The sequence below is a fragment of the Bubalus bubalis genome, chromosome 15, assembly GCF_019923935.1.
Source record: "Bubalus bubalis isolate 160015118507 breed Murrah chromosome 15, NDDB_SH_1, whole genome shotgun sequence".
Classification (NCBI taxonomy): Eukaryota; Metazoa; Chordata; class Mammalia; order Artiodactyla; family Bovidae; genus Bubalus; species Bubalus bubalis.
This window is the reverse complement of record NC_059171.1, coordinates 66607759-66623683: the sequence shown is the minus strand read 5'-3', so window position 1 is coordinate 66623683 and position 15925 is coordinate 66607759. Positions and strand designations below refer to the sequence as shown.

At 44.6% G+C, this 15925-nt stretch overlaps 1 protein-coding gene across 8 annotated transcripts; it reads right to left on the bottom strand.

Moving 5' to 3' along the window:
- Nucleotides 1-5237: 5237 nt before the first annotated feature.
- TRMT12 (tRNA methyltransferase 12 homolog) lies at nt 5238-9662 on the bottom strand. Of its 8 annotated transcripts, none has more exons than XM_044928808.2 (4): nt 6598-9662; nt 6037-6101; nt 5829-5922; nt 5238-5524 (listed from the first exon to the last, which is right to left on the bottom strand). In XM_044928808.2, the coding sequence occupies exon 1, from the start codon at nt 9613-9615 to the stop codon at nt 8227-8229; it is 1389 nt and encodes a 462-aa protein (XP_044784743.2). In that variant the 5' UTR covers nt 9616-9662; the 3' UTR covers nt 5238-5524; nt 5829-5922; nt 6037-6101; nt 6598-8226. The 8 variants fall into 8 exon arrangements, with proteins under 8 accessions (XP_044784743.2, XP_044784744.2, XP_044784747.2 ...); XM_044928809.2 differs by having other exon boundaries at nt 7384-9662; XM_044928812.2 differs by having other exon boundaries at nt 8139-9662.
- Nucleotides 9663-15925: the final 6263 nt, after the last annotated feature.

Below are 15925 nucleotides of genomic sequence, written 5' to 3'. Positions count from 1 at the left end.
TTGTTAATTAATTTTATTTTAATTTTTATTTTATCAGTTTAATTTCCAGGACCCCAGCCACAGAACCTAGGAAAAGACGTTTGTCTCTCCTACACTTTCTTATCCATGTTTTAACAGTTTCTGATTTAAATCTGATGCACGTATTTTTATTAGTATAAGAATTTCTAATTAAAACTAAATACCACCTTGGGACCAGAACTTGCAGGGTGGTGGCACAGTTGTTCTTGTCTTACTCAGATACGACTTCAGGCAAGTCTCTTTAAACTCACTAGTTCTCACTTTCCCCATCTGTAAAAATGAAGGTTTGAATAAGATCCTGGCAAGGACTTTAAAATACTACCTTAAAATTATATGAGTGAGGTAGTTTTTAGAAAAATTTTAGGAATTTTTAAGATAAAAGATAAACTTTCAAAGAAATAGCTGCAATTCACTGAATCTAATCTTTCTGGCTTCTACATTGGTTTGAATGTTGCACAGCTCATGTATATAGTAAACTGAGTCTACTCAGAACAATAATGTGGTGTCTATGTATTAATAAATCACAATGTTCAAAAATAAAAACCTGTTTCATTTAACATTAGTGGTTCAAAAGCCTTTTCAGTAGCTCTAAAGAGCCCTTAGATGTCAAATGTGTAAAACTTAATTTGAATTTTCAGTTTATATTTTCATCAGCCAAGTCTTTGTTACATGCAACAGGAACTGATTCTGTGCTATCTGAAGCAAAAGAAGATTTTATTAGAGAATTGTTTTAATTATTTCCTCAAGATTTCATGCTCCAAGAGTGACCATGCAGTTGGTCAAGTATATTGTATTATATATCTGTACCCAGGGCTTCCCAGGTAGCACAGCGGTAAAGAATCTGCCTGCCAATGCAGGAGATGCAAAAAATGCAGTTTCGATGCCTGAATGGAGAAGGTCCCCTGGAGAAGGAAACTGCAACCCACTCCAATATTCTTGCCTGGAAAATCCCATGGATAAAGGAGCCTGGGGGGCTACAGTCCGTGGGATTGCAAAAGAGTCAGACACCTGTCAGCACACACACAGGCATCTGTATGGAAGCTGCACCAGAGGGTGGATACAAGCAGCTTCCTTAGTGGAAGAAAATAGGAAACCAGCACTTAGAATTCCCCACCCCCCTCCCCAATGTATTATGTATTTTTTCCTTTGAATGAAAGATGGGGATGCTGGTTTGAAGGGTAGGGATTGATAGCCCTCCCCAAAGGATAAATACATACCATAACTTTATCTCAGACCTTGGGAATTAATTAAAAAATAATCTCTGATCCTAAATTACTTTATAGTTTTTCTCATTAAATTTCAGATACACTTATCAAGACCAGTGAATCCCATGGCCATGTGCCCACTGAAACACCACCTTTCCTGTAAATCAGGTCCCTAAGTCAAAGGCAGTATTATGCAGGACACATTGATGGATCAAACACTTGGAAATCATTGGCTAAGTAGTCTGACCAACACCTTGTGGGCAGGAAAGGCAAACTCATACCTGGAGACGGCAAGATTCTAGTCAGGGTCAATCACTGTCCTTCCAGGATAGAAGTCCAGTGTTACCAACGTGCTATCAAGCAGATGATGTTGTATGAAGTGCTGAGGGCTGAACATGAGGGAGTGGCCCGTGGGTGAGTGGAGGCCATGTTGCTGGCCTCTCACTAACCTGCATTCCTGGACATGACTACGTACATGAGCCCATTATGCCAGTACTGGGTTAGCGGGCGACACGGCTGCTGGTTAACTAACCACACCCATTTTCTTGGTTGTTGAGTGCCTCTACTGTGGTGGAGTCCCCAGTAGGCATTGTTATACAACCCACAGTTCTTTACTCACATGCCCAATCCCATAGACATCTCTACTGCTGCTTCTCCAGGCTTCCTTGTCCCCTGTCTTCTAATCATTTTCATTCCAGGCCCCTAATCCCCTAGCTTATTTACCACTTGCCAAGAAGGTCTATTTTTACTTCAAGCCACTTCCCTTTCCACACAAAATGATCAGGAATACTACCCCAAACTCCCCTGTCATTTAACTACTGAGTAGGACTATAGGGCAGCAAAAGTCTGTTTTTGTTTTGAACCCATATCCCCACAAACCAATCTGTGAACTTAGCTTGGGCTTTTTTGGCCTCCATCAGCTAGACAAAGAACCTCTCAAGCAGCCTCAGTTGTGAGTCGTGGGAGGGACCGTGGTGCCAAAGTTATAAGTGTGATGTGGGAGCCTGGGCCGCCTGCCTGTGCACCTGTTTTCCCCCAGCCTACTTGTTATCAACCCCAGGTGTACCGTTTCCACCTTATGATGGATTGACTTGGTGCATCTGACAAAACAGCTCATCACGGGCAACTCGGGCTATAGGGTCACTTAATGCCCCACGAGATGCTGTTCCTACCAAGGCCCATCAGCATGCAAGGAGCCATTTGTGAATGACATGTTCTCCACTGCAGATTCCTTGGCCTTGCTACAGAAACTAGAAGTCTACCTTGGGATTCTCCAATTGGAGTCTTGCCATAAACTCCTATGACTGCTTTGCTTATCAGGTACCCCTGTCCTGTAGAAAATACCCTGTATCGAATGGCTCATGCATTAAAGCTAATTACACTGCAGCCTGTACCTGCTACAGAGCCTTTATGTGCTCTGCATCCCACTGAAAACTGGCAGCCTTCCAGTTACCCAGTGTATGAATCAGAGAAGTTTTCCCAGGTTCTGAATTAAGGCTGGAGCTTGATGTGGTTCCTTGGTGGCAGAATAATACTGATAAAATGAGTGAGATGCAAAAATTCATTCTTTATTGTGGAGACATCTTGACATTCAAGCAGACCACCCTGGACCCTAAAAATTTCACTGATGTAAAAAAGGATGCTGGTTCCTACTAGTGATTTTTTCCTATCCTACTAGTGATTATTTCCTATCCTTGGGAAGGAAATGGCAACCCACTCCAGTACTCTTGCCTGGAGAATCCCATGGACAGAGGAGCCTGGTGGGCTACAGTCCACGGGTCACAAAGAGTCAGACACAACTGAGCGACTTCACTTATCTGGCCCAAGTAGTAATGAATGTAATAGTGACATTCTGTGGAAGGTTCAGATGGTCCAGGTCTCTCCAGACTATATTATGACAGAGGGTAGGTGGGTACTGTTCTCTGTCCTGTATGAATGCAGTTGCTTCTGACCCCACATCCTCAGGCCCAGTTCCAGACTCATGGCTCCTGTTGGTACATGTAGGTTAGGTCCTGAATCTCCTTTGGCACATAGGCCCACTTGAGAATGTTGAAAGTAGACAAAGTGAAGGGAAATGAGCTTCAGAACTGTTTTTTTTTTTTATAAGAGTATACATAGCTTTGATTTTAAAATAAAACTCAATTACTAAGTCTATCCATCTATATCTACCTGCCTAAACATGTTATACCAAAATTCAGTTTTAGCTTCATATTCAATATTTTCTGCTTACTTTTGATTCAACCTTGACCTCTTAAATACCCAGAGGCAGATACCTGTTTTCTTACTGTTTCTGGCCTCTCTGAAATCATGTGTGATTGTTGGTCAATAAATCTTGCAAGTTATCATATCTAATCAGAAAGATATCACTGCTAAAACATAACTGTAGCAAGAAATTCTTATGTGCTTTACACATTGAAACATGTCAACTGAAGTGCATTATATATATTTATTATTGCTAGAGTGAATTTCTTCAATGATTGTGAAAGCTGTACATTTATGTACAAAACAATTATTGTAAACTTCTAAATAGCTAAAAAACTAGACAAAATTTATGAAACAACGCAAGCCACTGGACATAAGCAATGAAGGGGGCAACGGTCCATGAGAGCTGGAAAACAAACAAGGTGAGCCCTACAGTTGCTTCGGCCCACTGCCTGGAGAAGTGTTCTAGGCTGTGGCACAAGAAGCCAGGGGAGGCCAGCAGACTCCTTGTGGTGAGGAGATGGGGCTGGGAGTCCTGGGAGTCCAAGTAACTGTAGAGTTCACAGGGTAGAATGCCAGGAAGCAGAGCGCCACACACAGAGGGAACTCCAGAGATCTGCTGACCAGGCCCTAAAAGCATTCAGCTGAGTAATGGCCAGCCCACGTGACAGAAAACTACCGAAGGCCAACAGAAGAACCATCTGAAAGGATTACAGGAAACAATACTCAGAGCTCACACACACGGTGTGGATAATTCCTGTTCCTACCAGCAAGAGCGGCAAATGTCCTAATTCACAAGGCATCAGTCAGAGAATGAAGAACGGTCTTGCTTCATGATGGAAAAAAATTAATGACTAAATGCTGCTCTGACAAATGCTCAAAACAAGTTTCAAAAAGATCAAACTGTTTCCAAGTAACTTACCTGTATTCCAGAACAAAACTCAAAAATGTTTTTAGAAATATGAAAATAGTTTTAATCATTTAAAATAATAGTTCGGCTTGAAAATGACTATTTTAATGGCTTGTCCAGTGTGAAGTAGCTGCACCCTGAGGCTGTTCAGAATGATATATATTGAGTTTCTTCTCACACATGTGTTCAGGGTGGGAAAAACTGAAATTAAAAACGCTTTTTCTAAGAGAAAAATGATCTCATAACCCCTATATTTCCGTTCAAGTTAAATCCTGCCAGTTAAATCCTGATTCATGTAGCTCATTATTGTATATCAAATGTATTATGCAAAATGTAATAATTATTAAAAAACCTAATGCCATCCATTTTTCTTAAAAAAAAAAAAAAAAACCTATTATACAGAGTGAAGTAAGCCAGAAAGAAAAACACCAATACAGTATACTAACGCATATATATGGAATTTAGAAAGATGGTAACAATAACCCTGTGTACGAGACAGCAAAAGAGACACTGATGTATAGAACAGTCTTATGGACTCTGTGAGAGAGGGAGAGGGTGGGAAGATTTGGGAGAATGGCATTGAAACATGTAAAATATCATGTATGAAACGAGTTGCCAGTCCAGGTTCGATGCACGATACTGGATGCTTGGGGCTGGTGCACTGGGACAACCCAGAGGGATGGAATGGGGAGGGAGGAGGGTTCAGGATGGGGAACACATGTATACCTGTGGCAGATTCATTTTGATATTTGGCAAAACTAATACAGTTATGTAAAGTTTAAAAATAAAATAAAATTAAAAAAAAAACCACTAAAGATGTGGTTTAAATTGGAAAAAAAAAACGCTTTTCTATAGTTTCTCATTTTAAATTTGCATATTTAAAATTATACATAATACTGGTATATTAATACAAGTATATAATTTATTAAAATTATGGAGTTAATGAATACAGCTTACAGTTAAGAGTTTGATAAAATTATTGCTTTTTAATCACAACTTCTCCATCAAGTGGGAGCATTAATCAGCAACTAATACTGACACCTAAGAAGGAAAGCTTTAGAGCTTCTACAAATTCCTAGATTGAATCTGTAAGGAACTCAGTGAGCCTCCTGACTCCTTTAGTCTTTTTTCCTTGGTTTCATTAGACGTCTCTTCTGGGTCAGGCCATCTGGCAAGTGCTTGGAGAAAACTGTAATGTAAATGGATATACTCAACTGGAGAAAAGGTTAAGGGACCCTTATTTTCTTCCATTCACACACAACTCCTGCTCACTCTGGAACTTTCAGCCTAGGCATCCCTGCTCCCACCTTCCCAGTCACCCTCTCCACCTCCCACAACCCAGATCCCCAAATGTGGGTGGTGCCTCCCGACATGTGCCTGTAAATACCCATTTGTTTCTGTATGTGCACTTAGTACATGGCACTGACATTGTTTCCCCCGTGTGTATGTCACCAGATGGTAATTCCATGTAGGCAGAACTCCGCTTCACTCACCTGTGTCCCTGGCCCTCTACCCAGTGCCTGATGTGCAGAATTCACAGAACATCCTCATTAGCCAGTGAATGGCCTTCAAAATAAGGACCTTCTGCTATAAGTAAAGCAGATGTGTAGCAATCACTCACAGGCGAACTGGGAAATGGTCGTTACCCTCATACAAAGACTGATGGAAATATTCAAGATATACCAGTGTGATGACAGTTACCGTATGTTAACTCATTTAAACTCAAACACCTTCCTTTCAGGACACGTACAGTTGTTAACTCCAACCTACAGATGAGGAAACAAAATAGAGATTGATGATTTGCCTCAGGTCACACTTCTGTGTAGACCTGCCAGGAACTGAATGAATGAACCTGAATTCCATGAAGGCAGAGCCCACATCTCCCTTCCCCACTAACACTCAGGGCCTGGTATGCAGGACAAGGTAAGTGAATTCACCTGGGCGCACCTGACATGAGCTGCCTCTCCCACACCTTACAGCAGGAAGGCAGCCTCAGCCCCTGGACAGGTGGCTCCCTGACTCGTTCCTCAGTTCCCCCCCTCAACCTTCCTCCCCATATTGGCTCAAGCCCCAGCCTGCCATCTTGAGCTTGAGGAGAGAAAGCAGTAGGCACCCATGTGAGAAGAAACCCAGTGTGTGAAAGAGGAAATGAAGGCAAACACAGGAAGGCCGCTCTGTGGGATGGGAATGGAACCTAGACTCCCTCTGCAGGATCACATGACAGTCTGCCCTGCACCAGACACTGTTCCTTTTAATCCTTACATCAACACTCATCTTCAGCCTGCGTCTCACTGCTGCTTCTGTTCCAAACTGATCTACTGGCACCACTTCAAACACTCTCTGAGCAAACTAGCACCTGTTAGTCTCTTCAAGCAGCACCTGCTTCCACACCAACTCCACTTAACAAAATCTCACCCCGTTTTTAAGACCCACTTCAAACACTACCTCTCTGAAGACCTCCCCGAGAGAGCTTTTCTTCCACACTTTCACATTCCCACGACAATTATCACCTACATGGCACTGACTGTGTCCCAACTCTCTGCATTTGTTACATCCACTGCTAGCTTGGGAGCCCCTCAGAGACAGCATCTAATGTCTCTTCATATTTCCTGTGGCTCATGTAGACAGCAGGCATTTAATATTTGCAGAATAACACACACAGCAGCAATCCTGTCCTTACTGCCACTGCTGCAAGAGAAGGACAGGCAACCCAGCCCAACGCCAGGTACAATCACAATCCTGAGCCACACTTTGCTTTTTTTTTTTGGGCCAGGCCACACAGCTCTTGGGATCTTGGTTCCTTGACCAAGGACTGAAGCTAGGCCACAGTAGTAAAAGCCTGGAATCCTAACCACTAGGCCACCATGAATCCCCAAGCCACACTTTTCTGTATTTCTTTCATCAGGCAAACAGGCCCATATGGCTTCAAAGTGCCCCAAAACAAAGCTCTGAAAGGTGATTCTTGACTATTAGTCACCCCAAAGGTAAACTGACTCCCTATAATTAGTCATTTCAACAGTAAACCAAGGTGAGGACTGGAAAACTCACAATTTCCGACATTCCTTAGGGCTCCTTATGTTGGCCCTGATGTTGCCAGGAAGGAAGATGGAAAGGGAATTGGGGCCTGTAAAGATCCTCGATTTTAACTCAAACTTTAAAAAATATCTAGCAATTGGCAGCTACTGCACAAGCTACAGTTGGAAATCTAGTTTTCCTATCATTTAATGTAGTCATTCTTTAACACTTTCTCTGCCACCATAAACCTAACATAAGACACACTCTCCCCACCCTGCTCCCCACACACTCATTTAGGAATTTTAAAGTAGGGAATGGAGTCAGTACACTGGATTAAGTGTTGTCTTCGTCCCTCCCTAATTTAGTCAGTCATAATAACCAAACAGCACCACTCTGTCTTGCTTTGGACACCACTGCTTAGACAGATTTTATTTCTCAAGTCCATTCTCCTCCTATTGCCACCACCATAGTACAAGCCACCATCATCTCATGCCTCAATAACCACAGAAGCCCTGTTCACCCATCTCCCTGCTTCCATTCTGGCACCACTCCAGGCAAGTTTCCATATTACAGCTGCAGTGATCTTGAAAACTGCATTGTGTCTTCCACTTGACAGAACCGAGGTCAGAATTCAGACCTTGTAACTGTGCAGACAGGTCTCATTTCAATGAGCCACACTGCTTTCTCCCAGATATGTGGCTCATTCTGTTAGTATGTTAATGGAAGACAACTGAAATTATATGTATTGATTGAGGGCCTGCTTTCAGGGTCACAAAATATTAGATTACCAGGAGACAAGAGGGGTGAGACCTGGCCTGAGCTGATGCTTTCAGGGTCATTCACAAGTAGATCCTCCTGTCTCAGGATCCACCTCCTCTAGCCAACTAGATGATAGGGGCGGCATTCCAAATCCAAGACTATGTGATCCACGTGGGGAGCATAGGATTTCACTGGTTGGATGTGCAAGATTTGTGTCTTCCACTGTTTTTCATGCACCTCTTGAAGAAGAGTGGCAATTCGAGTCTCTGCAGCTTTGGCCCACCTCTGCCACTCTGGCTTGGTGGCCACTGACAGCGTTTTCCTCCTAGAATCACTGGTAGCTCCATTTTTCAACTGGTTGCTGATAATCTGACGAGGAGAAGGCCAACGCTCCTCCATCTCACTGCTTCCAGGAGGCTGGAGAGTCTTCCCTGGGAAAGACTCCACATTTTGGTGAATATGCAAAATGCCTCCAGCATCCTGTTTTAGCACTCTGCAGGCAATGGGCCAGCCTTCTTCAGAGCTGGGAATCAGCCCCAGATTCACCCGGTCGGCAACGTTTGATAGCTTCAGTTTTCTGTTATCCCCAAAGTGTATTTGGCATCGATCAGCTACTCCATTGAGTTCAAGGTTATTTCTCAGAGCAACTACCGCATGGGGATTCCACTCACAAGCGTGGACGAAAGCAGCCTCGGCATGAACTAGGAAAGGCAAGGTAAAATAACCAATTCCCGCATAGAGATCCACCAGCACTTCTCCGGCGCAGGGCAGCGACGCCACACGAAGCTTCTCAGTGATGTTTCCGAAGGAGAACATGCACTGGGTCACGTCAAACTTATACCGAATCCCATTATCCACATGCTCTACCCAGCCGTGGTCGCCCAGCAGCAGACTCACTGCTGGAGTCCGAGTGCTATCCGGGGACACCCGCCCTCGTTTGGCCAAACGCTGGGCGCCAAGTGCCGAGGCAACCGTCTCCCAGAGTTCTGGTTCCAGATGTCTCCATTGCTTGGCTTGGAAACAGTCCTCACTCAGCAACAAGAGGTCACCGTGTCGTTGCCAAGATCGGGGCAGGTCAGCCTCCAACTCGGCCGACCACGTCACTCCGCGGCCCTCTACCCAGCGACTAACCTCAAGACACAGCCTTTGGGCAGGTGAGTAACTCTGGGCCTTCTTTGAAGGAACTGGATCCAGGAGCTGCGTCAGCACACAGGTGCTGCCTGGAGCCACACGATTCCGCAGCTCTCGCAGATGCTGCTCAAGGAGGGCCTCTCTCAGAACCGGTAGCGCCACGGTGCCATCCCGCAGCTTTTTCACACGGTGCTGTCTATCCAGGAGTTTCTGCTTCTCGAGATATTCCCTGTATCGCTGAGTAAATCGAGGCTCAGTCACAACTGCAACAACATCTGTGGGCTTCCCGCCTGCCCCTTCCATGTTGCTGGCCCCACATTCTCTCCGACTCCTTCCACGACACTCCCTCTGCTCTGCCTCTGCACATCCACCCATAAAACAGGAAGAAAAGCGCGCACAGCGCCGGCGGGGCCCGGAAGTGACGTCAAACAGACAAGCCGGAACTAAATTACATTATCTCCCTTGTTGACGAATGGTGTCGGGATCGCCGTTGGGTGCGAAGCCGTCACGCCATCTTTGTTGAGGTCAACCATTACTTGCTCCAGCCTGTAAGAAAATTAGTAACAAGGAAGACTTATAAACTTGGTCGACTTGAACTGTCGACTTATAAACTTCAAACTAGTTGGTATCCTCCGGAAGCCTCAGACACGCTCTTCCAGGCTGTTTACCGATCAAAAGAGAGACGTGAACCTGAAATGATGCCCTATATTTGGAGAAAGCCTTCCCTTAGTCTTGTGCTGCACCTAAATCTGGCACCTAAATCTCAGCCTGAGATAAAATTATTCTCAAGGCTAAACACACTCTAGGGACACCGGTCTCCTTTCGCTTTCTAAAACAGGCCAAACTTTTTCTTGTGCTCTTGTCTCTACACTTGCTGAAATGCCCTTCCCCAGACGATACAATGCCAGGAGATTTGTCTGAAGGTTATCTTCTTGTGAGGCGTTCATTAAACACTCAAAAGTGTCACTCTCTCCCCTCCACATTATATCTGTTTAACACGGTGATGCCTTCTTTAGCTCCTGATTTGCTATTTGTTTGCACTCAATAGCCTTTCTCTCTTAGACAGTGACACTTAGAGTTGCTCAGTCATGTCCAACTCTTTGTCATCTTTTTTAAAAAAATCTGTTCCTTCTTTAGTCTCTCTCTCTTTTAAATCTATTTTAGCTGCACTGGGTCTTAGTTGTGATTCACTGGATCTTCATTGCGGCATCCAGACTCTTAGTTGCAGCATGAATGCAGGATCTAGTTCCCTGCTGCTGCTGCTAAGTCGCTTCAGTCGTGTCCGACTCTGTGCGACCCCATAGAGGGCAGCCCACCAGGCTCCCCCGTCCCTGGGATTCACCAGGCAAGAACACTGGAGTGGGTTGCCATTTCCTTCTCCAATGCATGAAAGTGAAGTCACTCAGTCGTGTCAGACTCGTAGCGACCCTGTGGACTGCAGCCCACCAGGCTCCTCCATCTGTGGGATTTTCCAGGCAAGAGTACTGGAGAGGGGTGCTATTGCCTTCTCTGCTAGTTCCCTGACCAGGGATCAAACTCAGGCCCCCTGCATTGGGAGTGTGGCTTCTTACCCACTGGACCACCAAGAAGTCCCTCTTGCCACTGATTTCTAATTTCAGTCCACTGTGGTCAGAGAAAATACTTTGGTATGATTTCTTTTATATTTATCAGGGCTTGTTTTATGATTTAGTATATGGTTTATCCTGGAGAATGTTCCATGTGCTCTTGAGAAAAAGAATATGTATTCTGTTTGTGGTGGTGGAGCTAACAGGCCTGTGTGTTAGCTGATTCCTTTTTAAGTTCATGCTCAGATAAAATAATCCTGTGGTCACTACAATTCACAAGATCAGATCAGATCAGTCACTCAGTCGTGTCCCACTCCTCGAGACCCCATGAATCGCAGCACACCAGTCCATCACCATCACCAACTCCCGGAGTTCACTCAGACTCACTTCCATCGAGTCAGTGATGCCATCCAGCCATCTCATCCTCTGTCGTCCCCTTCTCCTCCTGCCCCCAATCCCTCCCAGCATCAGAGTCTTCTCTTATAGCCATTCCCAATACTTTTTCATCTTTAAATTTGATTAATGGCCATTTTCCCCCAGATGTGTATGTTTAAAGTGGCAAGAAACTGGATTTCCTCTCCTCATTATCATATTCCTTACTGTATTTAAGAGGTCTCACCACACATAGTACTTCCTCATAAAATATTTGTAGACTGAACATGAGTAACTGAATGAGGAAAGAAGAAAAATCTGCAGGTGAAAATAGTTCATGGCCAGAAAGAATTTTAGTTCCTAAATATTGCCACTAGATGGCAGCAATAACCAGTACCAGAGTAGTTGAAGTGTCTGAATTCCTGGGTTTCAAATGGTTTGGATTTTCCCCACTTCTCAAGGAGCCTATCCTTTCCAATAGGCCTTTATTCATTAATGTCTATTAGACATCCCTTATTGACATGGTAAATCCAGACGTGTGAGTGTATTTGGCAGCAAGTAATACAAACCCCCAAAACAGCAGCTCCTCAGCAGGTGGGGAAGTGTATAAATTTTAAATATAAAAGTCCAGGGCTAGTGTAGCTGCTCAGGGAAATCCTCAGTTAACCAGGCTCCCTCTCAGCCTCAGTGAGATCCTTTCATCCTTGTGGTTTAGAGACGGGCACTACCTTTCCCGGCTCTGTGAGCTCACTGGGGCAGGAAGAGTAGGGCAGAGCTAGAGGAAACAAGAAGTGCCTGCGCATGGACTTCTGCCTACCCGTCTGGGACAGAAGGGGGTCTTACTGCCATCCTCTGACAGCTACGGAGGCTGGAAGTGGGGTTGGTTTTACTGTTTGATTGTGGAATTAATCAAGAACGCATAAGGGAGAGTGAGCAAAAGCCAGGCACTAAGTTGACATTCCTCTAAGGCACTAGGCGAAAAAGCCACTGGAAACAACAAAGAGTTCTGAAGAGGAGTTTAGAAGAACAACAGGAAGGAGACCTAAGAGACAAGAATAGCATCTATGGAAAAAAGTGTTCATAAAATGTACAGTTTACCTAAGAAAAGGCTGAGCAGACTCTTGTTTACCTTCACCCAGCAAGCTAGTGTGTTTCTGAAAGTTCCAACTCAGATTGGAGATCGCCTTTTTCAGGAAGTCTTTCCTGGCTTCTCTCTCCTTCTCCTCCCATCTCGGGTTTTTTGTTTTGTTTTAAGGACAATGTAAAGCAAAATATTTTAAATTGTTTTCAATAGGGGAACTGAGGAAAATGATAATTAACATTTAACAAGTGCTTACCATGTGCCAAGCACTGATGTCAATGTTTTAATTAAACTTCCCAAGAACTTAGTGAGGTGTGTACTCTTATTATTTGTGTTTTAAAGAAAAGGATATTGAAATTATCACACAGGGAGGAAGTGGTGGAGCCAGGATTTGCATGAAGGTCAGCTGGCTCCTGAGTCTGCATTTTCACTTGTGCCGGGTCTTAGTTGTGGCACATGGGTTCCTTTAGTTGCTGCTAAAAGGCTGTAAGATCTAGTTCCCTGACCAGGGATCAAGCCTGAGCCCCCTGCATTGGGAGTGCAGAGTCTTAGCCACTGGACCACCAGGGGAGTCCCTGCATCTACATTTTTAACCACTCTCCGGATACTGCTTCTAAGAACAATTTGACCACACTGCTTTTCAGAAGGCTCCAAAATGATGAGTACACCCCGTGAGTATGCAAGATGGTCCCAGTGGGTGAGAAGGGGAAATACTAAACTTTTCAAATTTCACATTTTTTTTATATCTCATTGTTGAGGTCCTTTAATGGACTGGAATCTGGTGGTCCGGAGTCAACCGATAAGAAAGTAAAGGAGAGAGAAAGAGGCTGATATTCCTTGGTTTACGCAGAAAGCCAATAAAGCCCCTTCACCAGGCTTGCTCTGTTCACGCAGTGCCCTCTCGATGGGGTGAAGGTGCAGAGCGCCTTCTCGAGAAGGTCTTAGAAGCCCGGACAGGAACGTGAACACAAGGACCTCTGCCCTCCAAAGAAAATATCCGGGGAGAGAGAGAAAGAAAGCAAGACACGGGGACCAAAGCTCTGATGGAGCTGCTGCTGCTGCTGCTGCTAAGTCGCTTCAGTCGTGTCTGACTCTGTGCGACCCCATAGATGGCAGCCCACCAGGCTCCCTCGTCCCTGGGATTCTCCAGGCAAGAACACTGGAGTGGGTTGCCATTTCCTTCTCCAATGCATGAAAGTGAAAAGTGAAAGTGAATTTGCTCAGTCGTGTCCGACTCCCAGCGACCCCATGGACTGCAGCCCACCAGGCTCCTCCGTCCATGGGATTTTCCAGGCAAGAGTACTGGAGTTGGGTGCCATTGCCTTCTCCTTCTGATGGAGCAAAGGTGTTTTAATCAACATGGTATGGGCATATATACTGTAGTTATTCTCAGCAAAGATAAAGATTAAAATTCCAGATTTACAAAACATAGGCGATCCATATTAAAGAGAGAGAGAGTTGTAAATAATCACTTTTACCATATGGTTCATAAAAAGGAAGAGGGTACTTATCACCATATAGAAAAACTAACGAAGGAAATGCCTGGATTCCTCAGCCCCTGGGAAAGGCTTGCCTCTCCTCTTAACTCCTGAATATTCAGGAATTAATAAGGAACAGAGAAAACCTGACAGATCCAAAACAGCACACAGGAAGCCTCTGTTAAATGCTTCCTGACATCTCATATCTTTAATTTCTATATCTGCATATATTTAATAAAGTACATAATACATCAATACTATAACTCTTTTCCAAAATTTATAAATAAAATACATAGATAAAAAGTTTAGAGCTCGTGAGATTAGAGATGCTGGCTTAAAAGCCTGGGGCCAGTGAACACAGTCTGAATGCACATGTGTTACCAGGTCTCTGCAGGGGTGTGTTCATGGGAAAATGGACTGGAGGGATTGCTTCAGTTCCTTTGTGTGGCCGTAGTGAGGGTTCTGTGAACATACTCCTCCCTTTCCTTCTGCGCAATGGATATTTCTTACACACCTGGCCAGTCCATCCACCTGTACTACGCTTTAGGATGACCTACCACAGCCTAGGGAGAAGGCTGAAGGGCGTTGCTATCCTGCATCTCCACCTGCACTCTCCTTGCCTTGAAACTCAACCCAGGCATCATCTCCCCTACCTTTCCCAACACCATCCCACCCTCCCTGCCTCGGCCACACCCTCACGTCTGGAGGGGCTCATGCTTCTTCTAGGGGGCCGTTAAAGTTGCTGTTCATTTTTCACATGTGGCACATGCCATTGAGTACAGAAATCCACCTGGCCGGACAGTGACCCCTTCAAGAGCAGGGGTCCACGTATTCTTTCTGTCCTGACCTTCAGCACAGTGCCTGGGCAAGAAGGTGCACAGCAAATAACTGTTCATGGAGAAATGACTTTTCAGCAACTTCTCTGGCAACTCAGTGGGTAGTACTCTGAACTTCCACTGCAATGGGTACAAGTTTGATCCCTGGTCAGGGAACTAAAGTCCTGCATGCTGTGCAGTGTGGCCAAAACAATAAGAGAGAAATGACTATTTCAGAGTCAGGCTCTTCTGCTTTAGATGAGCAGATGTGTAGCCACCTCACCAGCTGAGTTAAGGTGGGTACACAAGACTCAGTCTCAGCAGAGCAGCAGCTAGTGAGCTCCCTGTTCTCAGAAGATTTACTGTGACATTAATGAAGCTAAAAGCTCAGGTTCCTTCACTTGCACAGGCCCCTTCCAAAGGCCCTGCATGGGACCCTTCACCACTGTTTCACAAGGTCATGTGTTTGGGTAAAATTTGCACAAGTAAAGATGTCTTCACCACAAATGGTTAAGATCACCATGTTACTCCATGCCACTTTCCACCTGGGCCACTTCCCTTCTTGAAGGGTGACCTCCAAGTGGCTGCAGACAGTCTGGGGACCAAGCAGGTTAAGATGAGAATGCATTTAATTGGGGGTTAGTGGGATGCGCTTGTGTGCTGCAATCTACTTCCGTGTGTGGTTAAGTTCTAGCTAGCTGTTCGGGTTTGAGAAGTATACTCCTACGGCTGACTGCTGACTCACGGGCATCTTGACACGAAAATGCAGGCCAGCTGTCACACGATGACATGAATGTGTTCTCTGGTGCTAAGCTCTGGAAGGACACTGTTTGTGGAGGAGAAACCAGGTTTCAAAAGTAAGACATCAGTAACTAGAGTACAGAAAGTTCCTTTAATCTTCAGATAGGTATAATTTTATTTTTTTATTAAAAAATATTTATTTATTTGACTGTGCCAGGTCTTTGGGGCACACAAGATCTTCAGTTGTGGCATGTGGGACCTAGTTCCCTGACCAGGGATAGAACCCAGGCCCCCTACATTGGGAGTGCAGAGTCTTAGCCACTGGGCCACCAGGGAAGTCCCCAGACAGGTACAATTTTAAACAGAAGATTCAGTTCTTGATAATGTCTGGTTAAAATGGAAGTTGTCTCCTGCTAGGAATATGTTCAATAATGTAGCACATATAATCATAAATACACTAGACATTAAAAAAATTTAAAGTAGAGTATCTAATGAAAAATCACATTCAACACAAGTTTTACTCACTAAGACACACTCTTCTAGCTCACTAAAAGCACTCAGCACTCAGTAAACTGCTAGAATGGGAGAAAAAAGCCCAAAAGCCCAAAGCTGCTGGTGTATGTTCCAGCCTTC

Excerpts from the sequence above, each read along its gene's own strand:
- TRMT12 (XM_044928807.2), bottom strand. The coding sequence starts at position 9,615 with ATGGGTGGATGTGCAGAGGCAGAGCAGAGGGAGTGTCGTGGAAGGAGT.